The sequence below is a fragment of the Trypanosoma theileri genome, assembly GCF_002087225.1.
Source record: "Trypanosoma theileri isolate Edinburgh chromosome Unknown TM35_Tth_10_V1, whole genome shotgun sequence".
NCBI classification, from domain to species: domain Eukaryota; phylum Euglenozoa; class Kinetoplastea; order Trypanosomatida; family Trypanosomatidae; genus Trypanosoma; species Trypanosoma theileri.
The window spans coordinates 369,949-384,189 of NW_021639852.1; the positions used below are offsets into that span (position 1 = coordinate 369,949).

A 14,241-nucleotide genomic window follows, 5' to 3' on the forward strand; every position below is an offset into this window, starting at 1 on the left:
TATATACATTAGAGAAAGAGATATATATATGAACCTTTTTCTTGGTTTTTTTTATTCTTTCTTATTAACGTGATATGACTGAAATCAGAAAAATGGAAGGGAAAGCAAACAAGAAAAAACAACAACAACGAAGAATTGAAAAAAATAAGAAAACAATAATAACGACAATAAAGGTATACATAAATATTATCTCTATTCATTACGGTTTTAGTTTATAAATACGTATTGTTTATATGTGTAATATATATATAACTCTTTTTTTTCGTTTTTAAATAAATGACAGCTTGCGAAAAGAATGATCCAGTCTTGGACCAATTACCAACTGAATAGGGTGAACTATGTTATAGTTAAAAATTTGTTAATATATTTCTCTTCTTCACAGTCTGCTAAACGTAAGTTTCTGAAAAAAATAAGTTTACAAACAAGGGCGCAGACTATCTACGACTGTTCGAGGAAGCAGGGGCACATTTCAGTTCCGAATGGGCAGCAGTGGAAGAAACAGAATCAATGTTATACCATCAGTACTAATGCGCACGAGCGCAATTACAGGATGAAATCTTTGGGGGACAGCAAAGTGCAAATAACCAGGTCCAGGAATTACAAAACCGAATGGCATATATTTACAAGGAAGACATGACCGCAAAAACACCATTGGAGGAAACGCTAGCGCAATTTACGTCGGCACCGCAACAACTCTCGCAAAGAGAGTTTCAGTGGCGGAATTGTCCCACCCAAACATAGGAGTAGCAGAGGAGCCAACATGGAAACAAAAAAACATTTTCACTCAACCAACCATTGATGTATCAGACATGACTTGGCAAGGGGATAACGCACCTATGAATTACGTGGAAAGAAAGGATTAGATTATTCAGTCTTTAAAAATATATATGTAAATATATTCTCTCTCTCTCAAACGGATTCTTTTTTTTTTAGTGTCATTTGCATATTAGTTTTCAATGGGTTGGGTTCAATAAGTTAACACTATGTAATAATAATCCGTTTGTTCACACTATGGTATTATACAATTTGGGGGAATTTATAAGATATACCTTGGAAGAAGAAAAATGGAAGTACCGGGATTATTTGTACACTGGGAATAGAGTCACTGATACATTATTTAACGAAGTTTTCACTCCTCCAAATCCTTCATGTCTTTCTGAACCTTTACTTTTACTTGTCTCTTTCAAAGTATTAACACACTTCAAAGACAACAGTAACAATATGTTCTCTGTCTCTCACTGTCGCTTGGCCCCATCAGCATTCTTGTTCCTTTTACTTCTGCTTTGCAGTTGTGGGGTTCACGCCGCGTACTCAGAGACGTTGGCGAAGTCTGCGCTGTACTTTTCAAAGGCCTCATACTGCGATGTTCCATCTATTGACAACTGGAGCTGTGAATCGTGTCATAAGCTTACTTCGTTCCACGTGACGAAGGTGTTTACGAACCACTCGTACGGTACCTTGGCGTACATGGGTGTCAGCGAAGACCGCATTGTGATAAGTTTCCGTGGATCCGAGAATATACCCAACTGGATATCTAATATGAAGTTTGGGAAAGAAACATATCCAAATGCCACATGTAAGGGTTGCAGTGTGCATATTGGGTTTTACCATTCCTTCTTATCACTGCGTAATGAGATGTGGGTGGAGCTGCAGCGGCTGGTTGCCGAATACCCCCGCCGCCCAGTCCTCATCACCGGCCACAGTCTTGGCGGCGCCATGGCGGTCCTCGCGGCGGCGGACTTCGCGGCGCAGGCGTACGCCACCGGTACAGTGCCGCAGTTCGAACTGTACACGTTCGGTGCCCCGCGCGTGGGAAACGATGCGTTCACGGCGTGGATGGCCGCACTGTTCTGCAGTGGCAAACACGAGGCGTACCGCGTCACACACAATCGTGATGTGGTGCCCCATCTTCCACCAATGCTTTTTGGCTTTGAACAGACTGCGGGGGAGGTTTGGTACAGTGGTGACGGTGAAGGGAACTACAGAACCTGCAGTGATGTGACGGGAGCCAACTGTTCCTCAGAGAAAGTGGAGGAGGACTCCAAGTGCAGCAACAGCCTTTATCCCATTTCTGTGTCTGACCATCTGGAATACCTGGGTGTGTGTACCTCGTGCTCGTGCCGAAAGAGGAGAACCAGAAGTCTTGAGGAGGCGAATGAGCTCTCACCAAGGTTGAAGTGGCTGGTGATCCTTGACCACATGTACCAACATGGGGGAAAAGGTGGCAACACACAGATTTTCGCTGACTTTATGAGTGGTTTCATGGACAAGGATGCAACAAAGTAGTATCTTTGCTTCTGGCAGTGTGTTTTCTTTTTTGGGTTTGGTTTTTGTTTATACCCAGTAATACATAATTTTTTTTTTTCTTTAAGAATACATAATTTTTTTTTTCTTTAAGAATACATAATTTATACGCTTTTCTTAAGTGATAAAATTTCTTATAATTCTACATGAACATAAGAAAATATATTTTTACTTGTTATGTTTTTTTTTTTTCTGAGAGTTTGCGAGAGAAAAAATGATCGAGTCTTTCACCAATAACCATTGTATCTTGGTAAGGTATTTATTTTTGAAATTATTCTTTTTTCTTTTCTTCACACTCTGTCACACTGAAGTTTCTAAAAAAAGGAAGATTACAAGCAAGGAAAATGTGAGGTACGACCCACCCGTCTTATACAAAAGTAGAGTGGCGGATCAACACGTATGCTTTCACAGACTTTGTGCGCCATAATGGCCCCAAGGTTTTTTGCTTTTGATTTTCGTCCAGCTGATACCCCGCATTGAAGTTATCACGTTGATGGTTTTTTTTATCAATAGAAAACGACATACTCACGGTTCATGTTAACCCATATAAAGTCATGGCATGGGAGGGCCTGGGTTCCTCCATTATTAGCTTCGCAATACAGCGGAACGCAGACTTTCTACAAGGATTTGAAGAAGCACGAGCACGTTTCAGTGCCTAATGGGCAGCACTGGAGGAGACCGATTCATTTTTATACCATCAGTACCAATACGCACGAGTGCAATTACAGGATAAAACTCTTCGGTCACAGCAAGACGCAAATATGCAATTTCAGGAATTACAAAACCGAATGGCACATATTTACCAGGAAGACATGACCGCAAAAACACCATTGGAGGAAACGCAAGCGCAATTTATGGCGGCACCGCAACAACTCTCGCAAAGAGAGTTTCAGTGGCGGAATTGTCCCACCCAAAGATAAGAGCAACAGAGGAGCCAACTTGCAAACAAGAAAACATTTTCACTCAACCAACCATTGATGTGCCAGATATGACTTGGCAAGGGGATAACGCACCTATGAATTACGTGGAAAGCCCAAGTTTGGGTTATCGGGGGATACACAAAACTCCGGCAGACGGCATGGACCGAGGCAATCAGGCCAGAGGAAAAGATCCGCTCCTTTTGAAGGAATGATGGATTATTTGAAGAAGACATCACCCAGCCAATTGGTGACTGACCGCATACTGGGAAATATTTCCTATGCCAACAAATTCTGGCCCAGCTTATAACAACGCATGGAATATTTTTCTGCAATGGACACACACACTTTTCGTAATGAAGGAATGTCGGCATAACAGGTTCAAATGGGATGAAAGCTTTACAAGCAGATGCGGATAATACGAACAGTTGGGGATTTCCCCAGAGTGAAGATGCAGGGCATTCGAGAGGCTATCGTTGAGCCTTAAAAGCGGGGATGATCCTTTCATACATGCCACCGTGGAGTGGCAGAAGAAACATTCAGCTCCGCCACCACCTCCCAACAAAGCACACTTTTTCAGCTGTGATAGCATAGGCCTTTACAGCTCTACGTGCCCTGTCGCTTTGCAAAAAGAACCTTTTAAGCCAAAGAACAATTTTTGGCCAGAGAACAGTGAATACCGGGGGTCAGGGCAGATAGGGTATCTCAACAGCAATTGGATATCCAGGATTGGATAAGCCCACTCAACACCATGATTTTCTTCCGCTTACACATTCGAATGGTGTCACAAAATATTATCAAAGGAGAAACACAAAAGCAGTACGCACAGACACAACATTTTCAAAGTGGGTTTCCCACCAATAACAGCCCACCCCACCTCACCCAAGTACGACTTCAACAAATGATGTTACGTTAGTACCCGTGCGATCCCACGATCCGCACATCGTGGCATTGGTTTCAGAAACCAAGGGAATATATAGGGAGTTCTGCGCTCACACGGAATACGAGCCACTTGGGGTTACGTCGCATCAAAGGACAATCCTGCGGACGGCATGTCTAGATGGCAAACCGCAGCAATATGAAAGTGTCTAAAAGGTGGAACTTGCAATGGGCAGAGCGGGGAGCGGGGTTAAAAGGGCTTCTAAGCACTTTTATTTTCGTCAGTTCTGTTATTTAATCAGAGAACAACTGTAGAGGGAAGATATCGGGATGTGTATATGATTTGTAGGGAACAGTTGGGGTTTAAGACGACAAATTATTATATTGGTCTTTTTTTCTATTTTTTTTTTTGTTTGTTAAGTGGGGAAAGCAAGGTTTAGATTATTCTGTTATCAGTGTATGTGTTCACATATGTTTTTATTTTTTTAATTAGATAACTTTTAGTTTTATCCTTATGGCTGTTTGTATTTTTTTTTTCTTTTTACGGTTCTTTTTTTTATTATTTCATCTCATCATGCTGATTCATTCCTTATGTTTCTTTCTCTTTTTTGTTTTAAATATGTTTGAAAAGTACTGAAAAAAAAAGGACCTGAGACAGGTGTGGTTTGTGCTGTAGGGACGAGTTATTGTTGTTATTCACAATCTCTCTTATTGTGTGTGCATTGTTGCCACAGAAAAGCAAAGGAACAGTAAACATTTTATTTATTTATTTAAATAATAACATTAAGAATACTCAAAATAATGGCTCCGAAGAAACAGGTAAAGAAACAACGTGTGCGGGTTACTAACAAGGCATTAGAGGCCCGCCAATTCTCTACAGTGCGGATGCCAAAAACGAGTGAAGTACAGACTTCGAAAGTGGATGTTGCACGCATGTTTGAAGACCGCGATGCCGGCAGTGTAGCAACTGCACGTGTCCAGAGTAACAACAATACGAATGATAATAGTACTACCCATAATAATAATAATAATAATGGTAATGCTGCGCATCCATCATCACAGGCGTTTGACCCAATTCCAAATGATCCGATGTTTGTTGTTGTTGCCAAGTCGAAGTATTGGCCGCCGCCCACGCTGGAGGAACTGCACGCAGAAACAGGCGCTGAAATAACGGACGGCTTCGACACGTACGACCGACGTGAAGATGACAAACAATCACGACAAGAACGTACTAAAATTGTGCGAGGTGAATTGAATCATCCGCGAGGTAAACCGCGGCAAAATACTCTTGTGAAACTAGATGATGATAGTGATGATGCAGAGGAGAAGGAATAGAGGGGAAAGGAACAGGAGTTAACAAGAATAACAACAACAATAGTGGTAGTAGTAGTATTAATAGTAGTAGACAGTGGGTGAGAGGTGTGGAATACACTGTTGTAGCTATTTCACTACGACTTGTTGGGAGGAGTACAGAATGAGACGAAAGGTAACTCTGTATATATGGGCGTAATATTGTATGAAGAAAAAAAAAAAAACAAAAGAAAAACACGTGTTCTTTTCTCTCTTTGTGTCTTTATGTCTTTCTGTGTATCTATGTGTTTCTCTACCAATATTGGTGTTGTTACTGTTATTATTGTTGTTGTTGTTGTTGCAACATGTGTGTTATTATTTCTCTTTGGTAACGAAACGGGAAAAAAAAATCTTCGTATAAAAACCACAAAAAAAAAAAAATAATAACATTAGTAATGCTCAATGTGGTGTATTTCTCCTTCCTTTGTGTATGTTCTTGCTACTGTTATCACTGATACTCTTGCAAGACTATAATTTTCTTTTTTTTTTTCTTCTTTACCGCTTTTACTCTTCCTTACTTTTCTCTCTTTTTCTCTTTTTCTTTTTTTTCTCATGTTGTTAGGAAATAGTGGAGGGAATGCGATGTTGCCGAATGAGTTTCGGCGCTCGTGTGGTTTAACTTCACTGTTGCAGCGCAGTGTACAGTTTCTCAGTGGACTTCGTCGTGGTGTGATATCCCCAACATTATCATCATTATCTTTATCATCTCTTAACTTAACGTTTCCTTCACTGCGTGGACAATGCTTACATATACATGAGGAAAAACAAGAACAACAAGAACTTGAGAATTTACTTAATCGTGCGGATATTGCAGGATGTTTACTCAATACAAAGACGCACATGGCGGAAGTTCAAACTTCGCTGCTTACGTCACTTTTTGCAAAGCCGCATTGGAATAACACTATTACACATTCTATGACTGGACAAGCCGTCGCCAAACTTGAGAAGGAGATAACGGACAATGTGGCCATTCTTCTTCATTTACCATCACGCTTCTTCTGGTTACCATTAACATCAGAGGAAGAAAGACTTCAAAGACTAAACTATTTATCCTTACAGCAACAACAACACCAACAGCAACTACTTTATCATACCTCTTCTGATGTATCAGTCCTTAAATCACAGAGTCCAATATTGCATAGCAGCAATACTAGTACTTCTATTAATAATGCTATTAATAATAATAATAATCTCTCTGGTGGTGGTGGAATACTACATGAGACTTCATTAGAGAGTCTTATTGTACTTCTTACCACTGCACGTGCGCAAGCGCATGCACGGTATCTTAGTGCACACTTCACTAGCCCAGAGGATGAATCACGATTAACGCAACGATTAGTTTTATACTGTAGTGATCAGTGTCATCCACTGCTAAAGAAGGCTGCTCGCTGTATGGGCATTCAACACATACGTGTGCTTCAAACCGTATACTCACCATATACGCATAATTACCCTATGCAAGTAGATAGATTGAAAGAAGCACTTGCAGAGGATGTAGCGAAAGGACTTTATCCTTTAATGGTTTGTGGTGTATTTGGAGCACATGCCACTGGAGCTGTAGATCCACTTGAGGAGTTGGCAGATTTGTGTCGTAGAGTTAAACTTTGGTTTCACATTGACGCAAGTCACTCAGGTATGGCATTAGCAGCAGATTATAGTTCTACCATTCCTCTGGAACACTATGGTTATTATTCTAACAATAATAGTGATAATAATAATAATAATAATAATAATAATAATCAGCAACATCAAGAAGTAAAGCAGGAAGATAATAATCTTTCTAGAATACCGGTATTAAATGAAATGTGGAATTCAGCAGCAGCAGCAGAAACATCATGGGAGCAAAACGTCATGACATTCCGTAATGCTTCATCCTTTGCTGATTCTATTCATTTTACTATATCTAATTCTTTTTTACCAACATTATCATCAGTCTCCTCTGCTTCATTACTCTATGTTGATAATATTTCTAAAGTTGCAACGGCATTACAACGTATGAATGCTGAAGATGAGGCAAGCGCAAATATGTGGTGTACTCCCATGATTACAGATATGTCTCGTTTACGACTTCATTATCCTGAAATGCGTTCCAATGAAATAATTCGTCTTGCTTTAACATTTTTTCAACAAAAGAATGTTTTCTCTATTTCTTACAAGGTACGATCTCATCAAGTTGCTATGTCTTATTTGGAGCAACGACTACGTGCAGATGGACGTTTTGATTGTTCAGTACATGCTTCATACTTTGGTATGGTATTATTTCGCTGGCTCACACTTGCTGATGAAGAGACAGAAGCTCTTATGTGGCGTTGGAGCTCAATTCTTACATCTTTGAATAATGAAAAGGATAGTAAAAAGGATACACCATGTTCTTCTTCTCTACCACGGGTATTTCTTGGCCTTGCACGGGTACAAAGACGACTTCATATCTGTGTTGGAATATCTTCAGGATCCAAAAAGAATATTAGTGAGAATGAGAATGAATATGTAAGTAAAGGGGATGTAGATGCGCTTATGGATACCCTTAAATTAGCTGCCGATTCTTCTTTTACTACTGAAAGGAATGATGATTCCCCTACAGATATATCACGAGGTGTTGAAAGAAAAAAGAAAGAGTAAAAAAAAAAAAAAAAAACAACAACAAAGAAGAGCATTAGGTAATATTGCTGATGATGATGATGATGGTAGGTCAGATTATATTATTTCTTAGGTGATTATCTTTACAGAGTTCTTTGGAAGATCGTTTAAAGAGATTGCATGAATACGAATTCTTTTTTTTCCATCTGGAGTTCTCCTTTAAAATAATGCAATTGAAAAGGAATTGGGAGAACTCCAGACGGAATACACTCACACAACAAAAAAAAAAAATATGTATATATTTATGGTATTTTTACTTGGCTTTTTTTTTTCTTGCTCTTATGGAACACCTTGTATTGTTCTTTTTATTTATTTATTTTATTTCTTGTTACTTAAAAAAAAAAAAAAAAAAAAAAACAATTAGCTATGGAAACAGACTGAAACTTAGAATGACTCTACTTTCGCCATCTACAGTTTCTGCTCTATCGGCTAGCACTAAACCAGCGTCGCGGTTGCGGCTAGTTTCTTGTATGACCAATTCCCGTAAAATGTGTCTTCGTGGATGGAGATTGTCATTAACTCCCTCCATATCGCTTGTGTCTGGTGCCTGCTTAGAGGCACGCCGTGGTGCGTTCAACAAGTTTGAGGCTGTAGACTTTGCTGGTCGTTCACGTAATGTCTCTAATGCCTTCAACCCTCTTGAGTTAAATCTTTTTGATGACCCTACTGGTGGACTTGCTGCTGGCCCTGCGGAGGAGTTATCGACGACGGAGATTGAGCACCAGGTTCGCCTGTACGTATCTGCCTACTCCCGCTCCCTCTTCTATCTCCTGTACACACCCTTTGTAGATGTGATCTCCGTCCTTTTAGAGCGTGGCCTTGTGCCGGACACGGCGCGTGCGGGTGAAGTGATGTGTCGCTGGTTTACGGATGGTGCGCTGACGCTTCAGAACCCGACGTGCGTGGAGGCGGCGATGGGGCCGGCGGCGTGGCGGGAACTCTGCGCGGGTCTCGACGACTTTTACGCCGACGTGGCGGCCGTTCTTCCCCTGCCGGCGGCGGCGCAGCGCCACGGACTGGCGGCGGAACTTCTCGTGCCGTTCATGCGGCAACTCGCGATGGAGCTGCTCGTGCCGGCGCGGCGGCGGGCGGTGGTGGCGGTCCTCCCCGGCCTCGTCCTCGGGCTCGCGAACGGCCGCGCCCCACCCGCCCTCGGGCTGCACCCCACCGACCAGCGGGCCCGCGCCGTCGCCACCGCCGATCTCTTTCTCAGCGCCGGGCAGGAAACGGGAAATACAGATCTCGCCTATCTCGGCATTCAACTCCTGCGCGCGAATGATATTCCAGTGCCGTTTCCCAAACAGAAACAGCTTACAAACGTCTTTGCCGCAGCAACACGCATTCAGACAGACTGGCAAATGCGGGTTAGTGGACAGCTGGTGGAAGTACTCCCAAAGTGGATGGAATACTACAAGAAGGTACATAACGATAACGTGAATGCCATGAAGCGACTTCACGAAAAGGATTCTGCAGAAGCAACCGTAGCAGTAGGAGAGAAATTCTCAGATAAAAATGAAACCAAGAAATTGGCATCTAAGAATAATCCTGAAAAAACCAATACAACCACTACCACCACCACCACTACTTCTCGTGATACTATAAGCAAGAGTAATAGAAACTCTCAGGATGATGAGGGTGTGCATGACTATTTTACGAGTCATAGGGCAGAAAATTTAGTTCGTCTCTCAGATCTCGAAAATCGTATTTTACAATGTGTGCGCAATCGAGAAACTGCCTGGAGTGATGAAAACAACAAACTTTACTCACGTTTTAGAAGAAAAAGAAGTGGTAACGTTGGGGAACTAAAGAAGGAGAGAGCGGGAGAGGAAGAGGAAGTGGAAGTGGAGTTGGAAGAGGACAATGATGATAATGATATTGTGGAAAGGGTGAATGCAGAAAATGTTGGGGGAAAGAGACACTCGCGTAAAAAGGCAGAGGGACAAAAGTCGAAAGGAGATAGTAATAATAGAGATTGGGATGACGATGATGGTGATGAAAACAATAGCAAGTCTAATGGTTTACATCTTGGGAAAACGAAGAAAACCAACACTTCTTTAGAGTTTGAAGAGATATCACCAGAACCTGCATCCCGTTCGAATAAGGTCTCTAAACGGAGTGAGCAACCGAAAAATACGAAAAGAGGAGGGAAAAAGGAGATTGAAGAGAAAAAGAAGAATCCCAAACAAAAAGGAGGAAAGAGAAAAGGGAACACAAACACCAAAGCTTGTGAAAACGACGAAATGGATGAAATACCATACAAAGAAAACATGGTGTTTGGTGTATGAGTTTTTTCTTTTTTTTTTTATGTTTTCTCAAAGATACATATACATATACATGTGTATATATTGAAACAGGAGAAGGAAGAAGAAAAGATAAAATGAAGACACCATAGTCACATCATTACCATTGTACCCTATTTATTATTAAGTAAATCGCTTTTTTTTTATTGCATTATCTTTTTTTTTTGCTTTGTGAAAGAGAAAATTTATTCAAATATAAATTATTTTTGCATGATTTCTCCGCTATTTAATGAAACTTCGTTAGATAAATAATTTTTCTCCTTTTTCTTTCTTTTCTCTTCAATTGTTTTTGAATATATATTGTTTAGGTGTGGGATAGGTAGGTTTGTTTTAGGAGACTTACCTTTAAAAAAAGAAAAAAAAAGAAAAAAATAAATAAAAGCAAACACATACAGTGATATCTGTTGAAATACTTTTTTTTTCTTTATTCGTTTGCTTATTAATTACCGTTTGATAATAAGATGGGTGTCTTTGGATTACGTAAATTCATTGATGCCGCTTCATGCACGAAGTTTCTCCCTATGCCGTCATCAGAAGATGACGGTGATCACCAAAAGAATGAAGAACAGGAACAACAAGGGGAGAATCATAATGCTCCTTCTTCTTCTTATTCCTCTAGTTCCACAGGCTCAGCATCTGTGGATCATGTGTTAGTTGATCTGAATTGTATTATTCACGCCTGCTTTAGGCATGATGCGGCAGCTGTGAATACAAAACGAGATCTCATTCAAGCTGTTCTGCAGCGACTTCAGTTTCTCCTCACACATGTGGCTGTACCTTCTATTTCTTTGACCATTTGTATAGATGGACCAGCACCATACGCTAAGCTTCACACACAAAGATTGCGACGTCGACGAGTTTCACTTCTTGATACTTGTAGTTCACAGGAACAACAACAACAACAACATCACCTTACACCACTTGCCGTAACCCCTGGTTCTTTATTTCTGGTGGAATTGGAAAATGCGTTAGCAGCACAATTTAAACTTGGTGGAGGTTCTGGTTTTTTACCAACATATGTGCCAGTTTTTCTCCATGGTTCTACAGTAGTGGGTGAGGGTGAGGCAAAGATTGCCCGGGCTCTTGCACATATTGCGACTCTCTCATTCCCACAATGTAAGAAGTATAACCCAAATAATACGGTAGCGGTAATAGGAAATGATATTGATCTTACATTAACTTGTATGGGTGCGACTCAATATCATAATTTATTTGTTGTGGGTCCTTCTTCTATGCAACTTATTAGTGTATCTGATATATTATACCGCTGGTTATGCAGTGGTACTACAATGGGTGAAGGAGGTTTTAAACTTACACCGCGAGAACTTGCCTCTGTACGAGTAGACTTTGTTTTTCTTTTTCTTCTTAATGGTGGTGATCATTACGTTGGTGCTGGGGAAGTGGCCCATGCACTATGGAAGCGATATCGTACAGTACGTGCTGCGGCTGGTATGCAACGTTCGTTGGTGTCTAATGACTTACTTTCTGTGGATGTGGACTTTCTTGCGGATATCTTGCAGGCGGAGGAGTACACGGGTGAATGTGATGCGGCCGTTGGAATGCAATTACTGCACGCCGCGTTGTGGTCCCTACACACAACTGTGACGGGTGTGTGTCCAGACTACCAATATCTTCCACAGGAGGAAATAGCAACAGGCACAACACCATCCACAACCTCTCCGCATCTTAATCATGTTCGTGCAGCTGTACTGAAGTGTCTTAAGAAGAAAAGAAAACAACAGTTAAATCGTAATCATAATCATAATAATCATAATAATAATATACAATATCAATATATTCGATTTTCTTCACGTCGAGAAGATTCACGTCCACTCACGCCACTGGAGACATTTGTAGCGCTCATGCCAACAGAATCTACACTACCTGCAAGTATCGCACATACACTTCGTTCATCACGCAAGTACGCTGCGGTAGCACAACAATTACTCAACAGTTATGATGCTGATATTATAGCAACAGCAGCAAAGGAGGTAGTAGAAGCCGCAGACGAACACTTGACAATTAGTGAACGTTGTCTACGTGAGTTCACAACACCTGTTCAATTGAATGCATTACAACCGCCTAAGCGACTCTCGCGTCATGAACAACATCGCATGATTGCCAAAATGGGGAAAGTAGTGCGTGAACCTCCGATCCCGCTTGTACAACGAGTAATACTTCCCGAGGAAGTTCAATATGTGAATGTGGATTACCCCTTATATGTAAAGGATCTCCTCTTTGTATCTCCATTTGATCGCGTAGATTCGGATGAAATGCCTAAGAGTTCTGCGGTGTTCACTGCGAGTGGTCTCACCACAACGCCTGTACCATTAAATGGTAATAACAATAAGAAAATGAAGGAGAAGAGTGAGAAGATGAATCATAATGAGAATAAGCCAAAGGTACGTCGAGTGCCTGTTCACATGCATAATAAACAACACATGGGAGGAGAAGGAGAAGAAGGCGAAGGAGTCTCTGCAACTCAACAGTTACAAGAGACACTTGCAAAGACGGCTGCGTTGCGATTACCGGCGGGTCGTGATAAGAAAACATTACGACGTTTAAAGAAAAAACTCAACGCCCATCGACAGCTCAGTGTTAAGGAAGCACGTGAAGGGGAAAGTACGGGAGAGGCCAGACAACACCTGCTGCGACACGGCGATAAGGAATTCTTGGATGAGATTCGGCAATTCCTTGGAGAAGATAAGGTGAGTGTGAAGAAACTTCTCCGAGATGATCAGGACAAGAATCACAACAACAACAACAACCATAATAATAATAATAATAATAATAATAATAATAATAATAATAATAATAATAATAATAATACGAAAAAGAAGAAAAAGAACAACAACAGCAACAACGGGACTGCAGAAAATAATAGTGGGATGAAAGGGAAGAAGACGGTAGATACGCGAAACGATAAAAAGAAGAACTCTAAAGCGAACACATCCACGCATGGGCTTAAACGCTCTAGAGAAGCAGCAGAAACAGAAGTTGCTATTCGCGGTGATGTCAGTGAACGCAAAAGGGATTCATTAGACGAAACGAATAGGAATAAGCGCCGACGGAAGGAAGTAAACTTGGAAAGATGTGATCGTAACACCAACGATAACAGTGGTAGTGGAGTCACCACTGTTACCGCCGCTGCTGTTTCTAGAGTAACAAAGAAGAGAAAATAAGAATAATGAAAAATGGTAAAAGAAAAAAAAAAAGAGAGAGAGAGAGAGAAGCAATAATAATATGAGGAGAAAACTGCGAAAAAGTGTTAATGCACATATGTTATTTGTATCTTGGCATACGCAGTGACAAGTAAGAATAAATAAATAAATAAATAAATAAAAAGAAGAATTGGAGTGATTGATTGTAAAGTGTTTTTTTTTTTTCTTCTTCTTTTCTAATACTTTTCTTTGTTTGTTTGTTTGCTCTTGTATTACTACTTCATGTACCGTTCTTTTTTTCTCTCTCTCATTCTATTAAAAAAAAAAATTTTTCTTTTTTTTCTCCTTTTCCTCTTCTCTTTCTTTCTATTGGTATCTGTAATACCATTCTATCTATCTATTTATCTAAGTACAACACTGACGACGTGGAAGACACTGTTGTGGTGGTTGTCCCCCATTCTGTGTGTTCTCAGTACACTCGTACTATATCCTTCTCTATACAAGAAAGTAAAAGTGAAGGAAAGAGAGAGAAGTAGAGTTTTTCTCTCACTCTCTCCCTGTCTCTATTGACAACAAAAAAAAAGGGGTTCTGTGCTGTCCGTTGGGTATATTATCACAAGGAAGTATCACAGCAGTTTCTGTGAAAGAGGAAGAGAGTGAGTGTCAATTCTCACGGAAAACAAGAAAGAGGAA

General features: G+C 40.7%; 6 protein-coding genes across 6 annotated transcripts; all 6 read left to right on the forward strand.

The window, feature by feature from the left end:
* Positions 1–295: 295 nt before the first annotated feature.
* On the forward strand, positions 296–637 carry TM35_000102150 (uncharacterized protein; the record flags this gene model as incomplete). Its single annotated transcript, XM_029024706.1, has 1 exon — positions 296–637. The coding sequence occupies one exon, from the start codon at positions 296–298 to the stop codon at positions 635–637; it is 342 nt and encodes a 113-aa protein (XP_028884013.1).
* Positions 638–1,011: 374 nt separating this feature from the next.
* On the forward strand, positions 1,012–2,286 carry TM35_000102160 (lipase; the record flags this gene model as incomplete). Its single annotated transcript, XM_029024707.1, has 1 exon — positions 1,012–2,286. The coding sequence occupies one exon, from the start codon at positions 1,012–1,014 to the stop codon at positions 2,284–2,286; it is 1,275 nt and encodes a 424-aa protein (XP_028884014.1).
* A 2,615-nt stretch (positions 2,287–4,901) lies between these two features.
* Positions 4,902–5,435, forward strand: TM35_000102170 (uncharacterized protein; the record flags this gene model as incomplete). The annotated part of the gene is made up of 1 exon (XM_029024708.1): positions 4,902–5,435. One exon carries the CDS (start codon positions 4,902–4,904, stop codon positions 5,433–5,435), a length of 534 nt encoding a protein of 177 aa, XP_028884015.1.
* Positions 5,436–6,002: 567 nt separating this feature from the next.
* On the forward strand, positions 6,003–8,069 carry TM35_000102180 (tyrosine decarboxylase; the record flags this gene model as incomplete). The annotated part of the gene is made up of 1 exon (XM_029024709.1): positions 6,003–8,069. One exon carries the CDS (start codon positions 6,003–6,005, stop codon positions 8,067–8,069), a length of 2,067 nt encoding a protein of 688 aa, XP_028884016.1.
* A 488-nt stretch (positions 8,070–8,557) lies between these two features.
* TM35_000102190 (uncharacterized protein) lies at positions 8,558–10,372 on the forward strand (the record flags this gene model as incomplete). The annotated part of the gene is made up of 1 exon (XM_029024710.1): positions 8,558–10,372. The coding sequence occupies one exon, from the start codon at positions 8,558–8,560 to the stop codon at positions 10,370–10,372; it is 1,815 nt and encodes a 604-aa protein (XP_028884017.1).
* A 476-nt stretch (positions 10,373–10,848) lies between these two features.
* TM35_000102200 (uncharacterized protein) lies at positions 10,849–13,569 on the forward strand (the record flags this gene model as incomplete). The annotated part of the gene is made up of 1 exon (XM_029024711.1): positions 10,849–13,569. The coding sequence occupies one exon, from the start codon at positions 10,849–10,851 to the stop codon at positions 13,567–13,569; it is 2,721 nt and encodes a 906-aa protein (XP_028884018.1).
* Between the last annotated feature and the right edge of the window lie 672 nt (positions 13,570–14,241).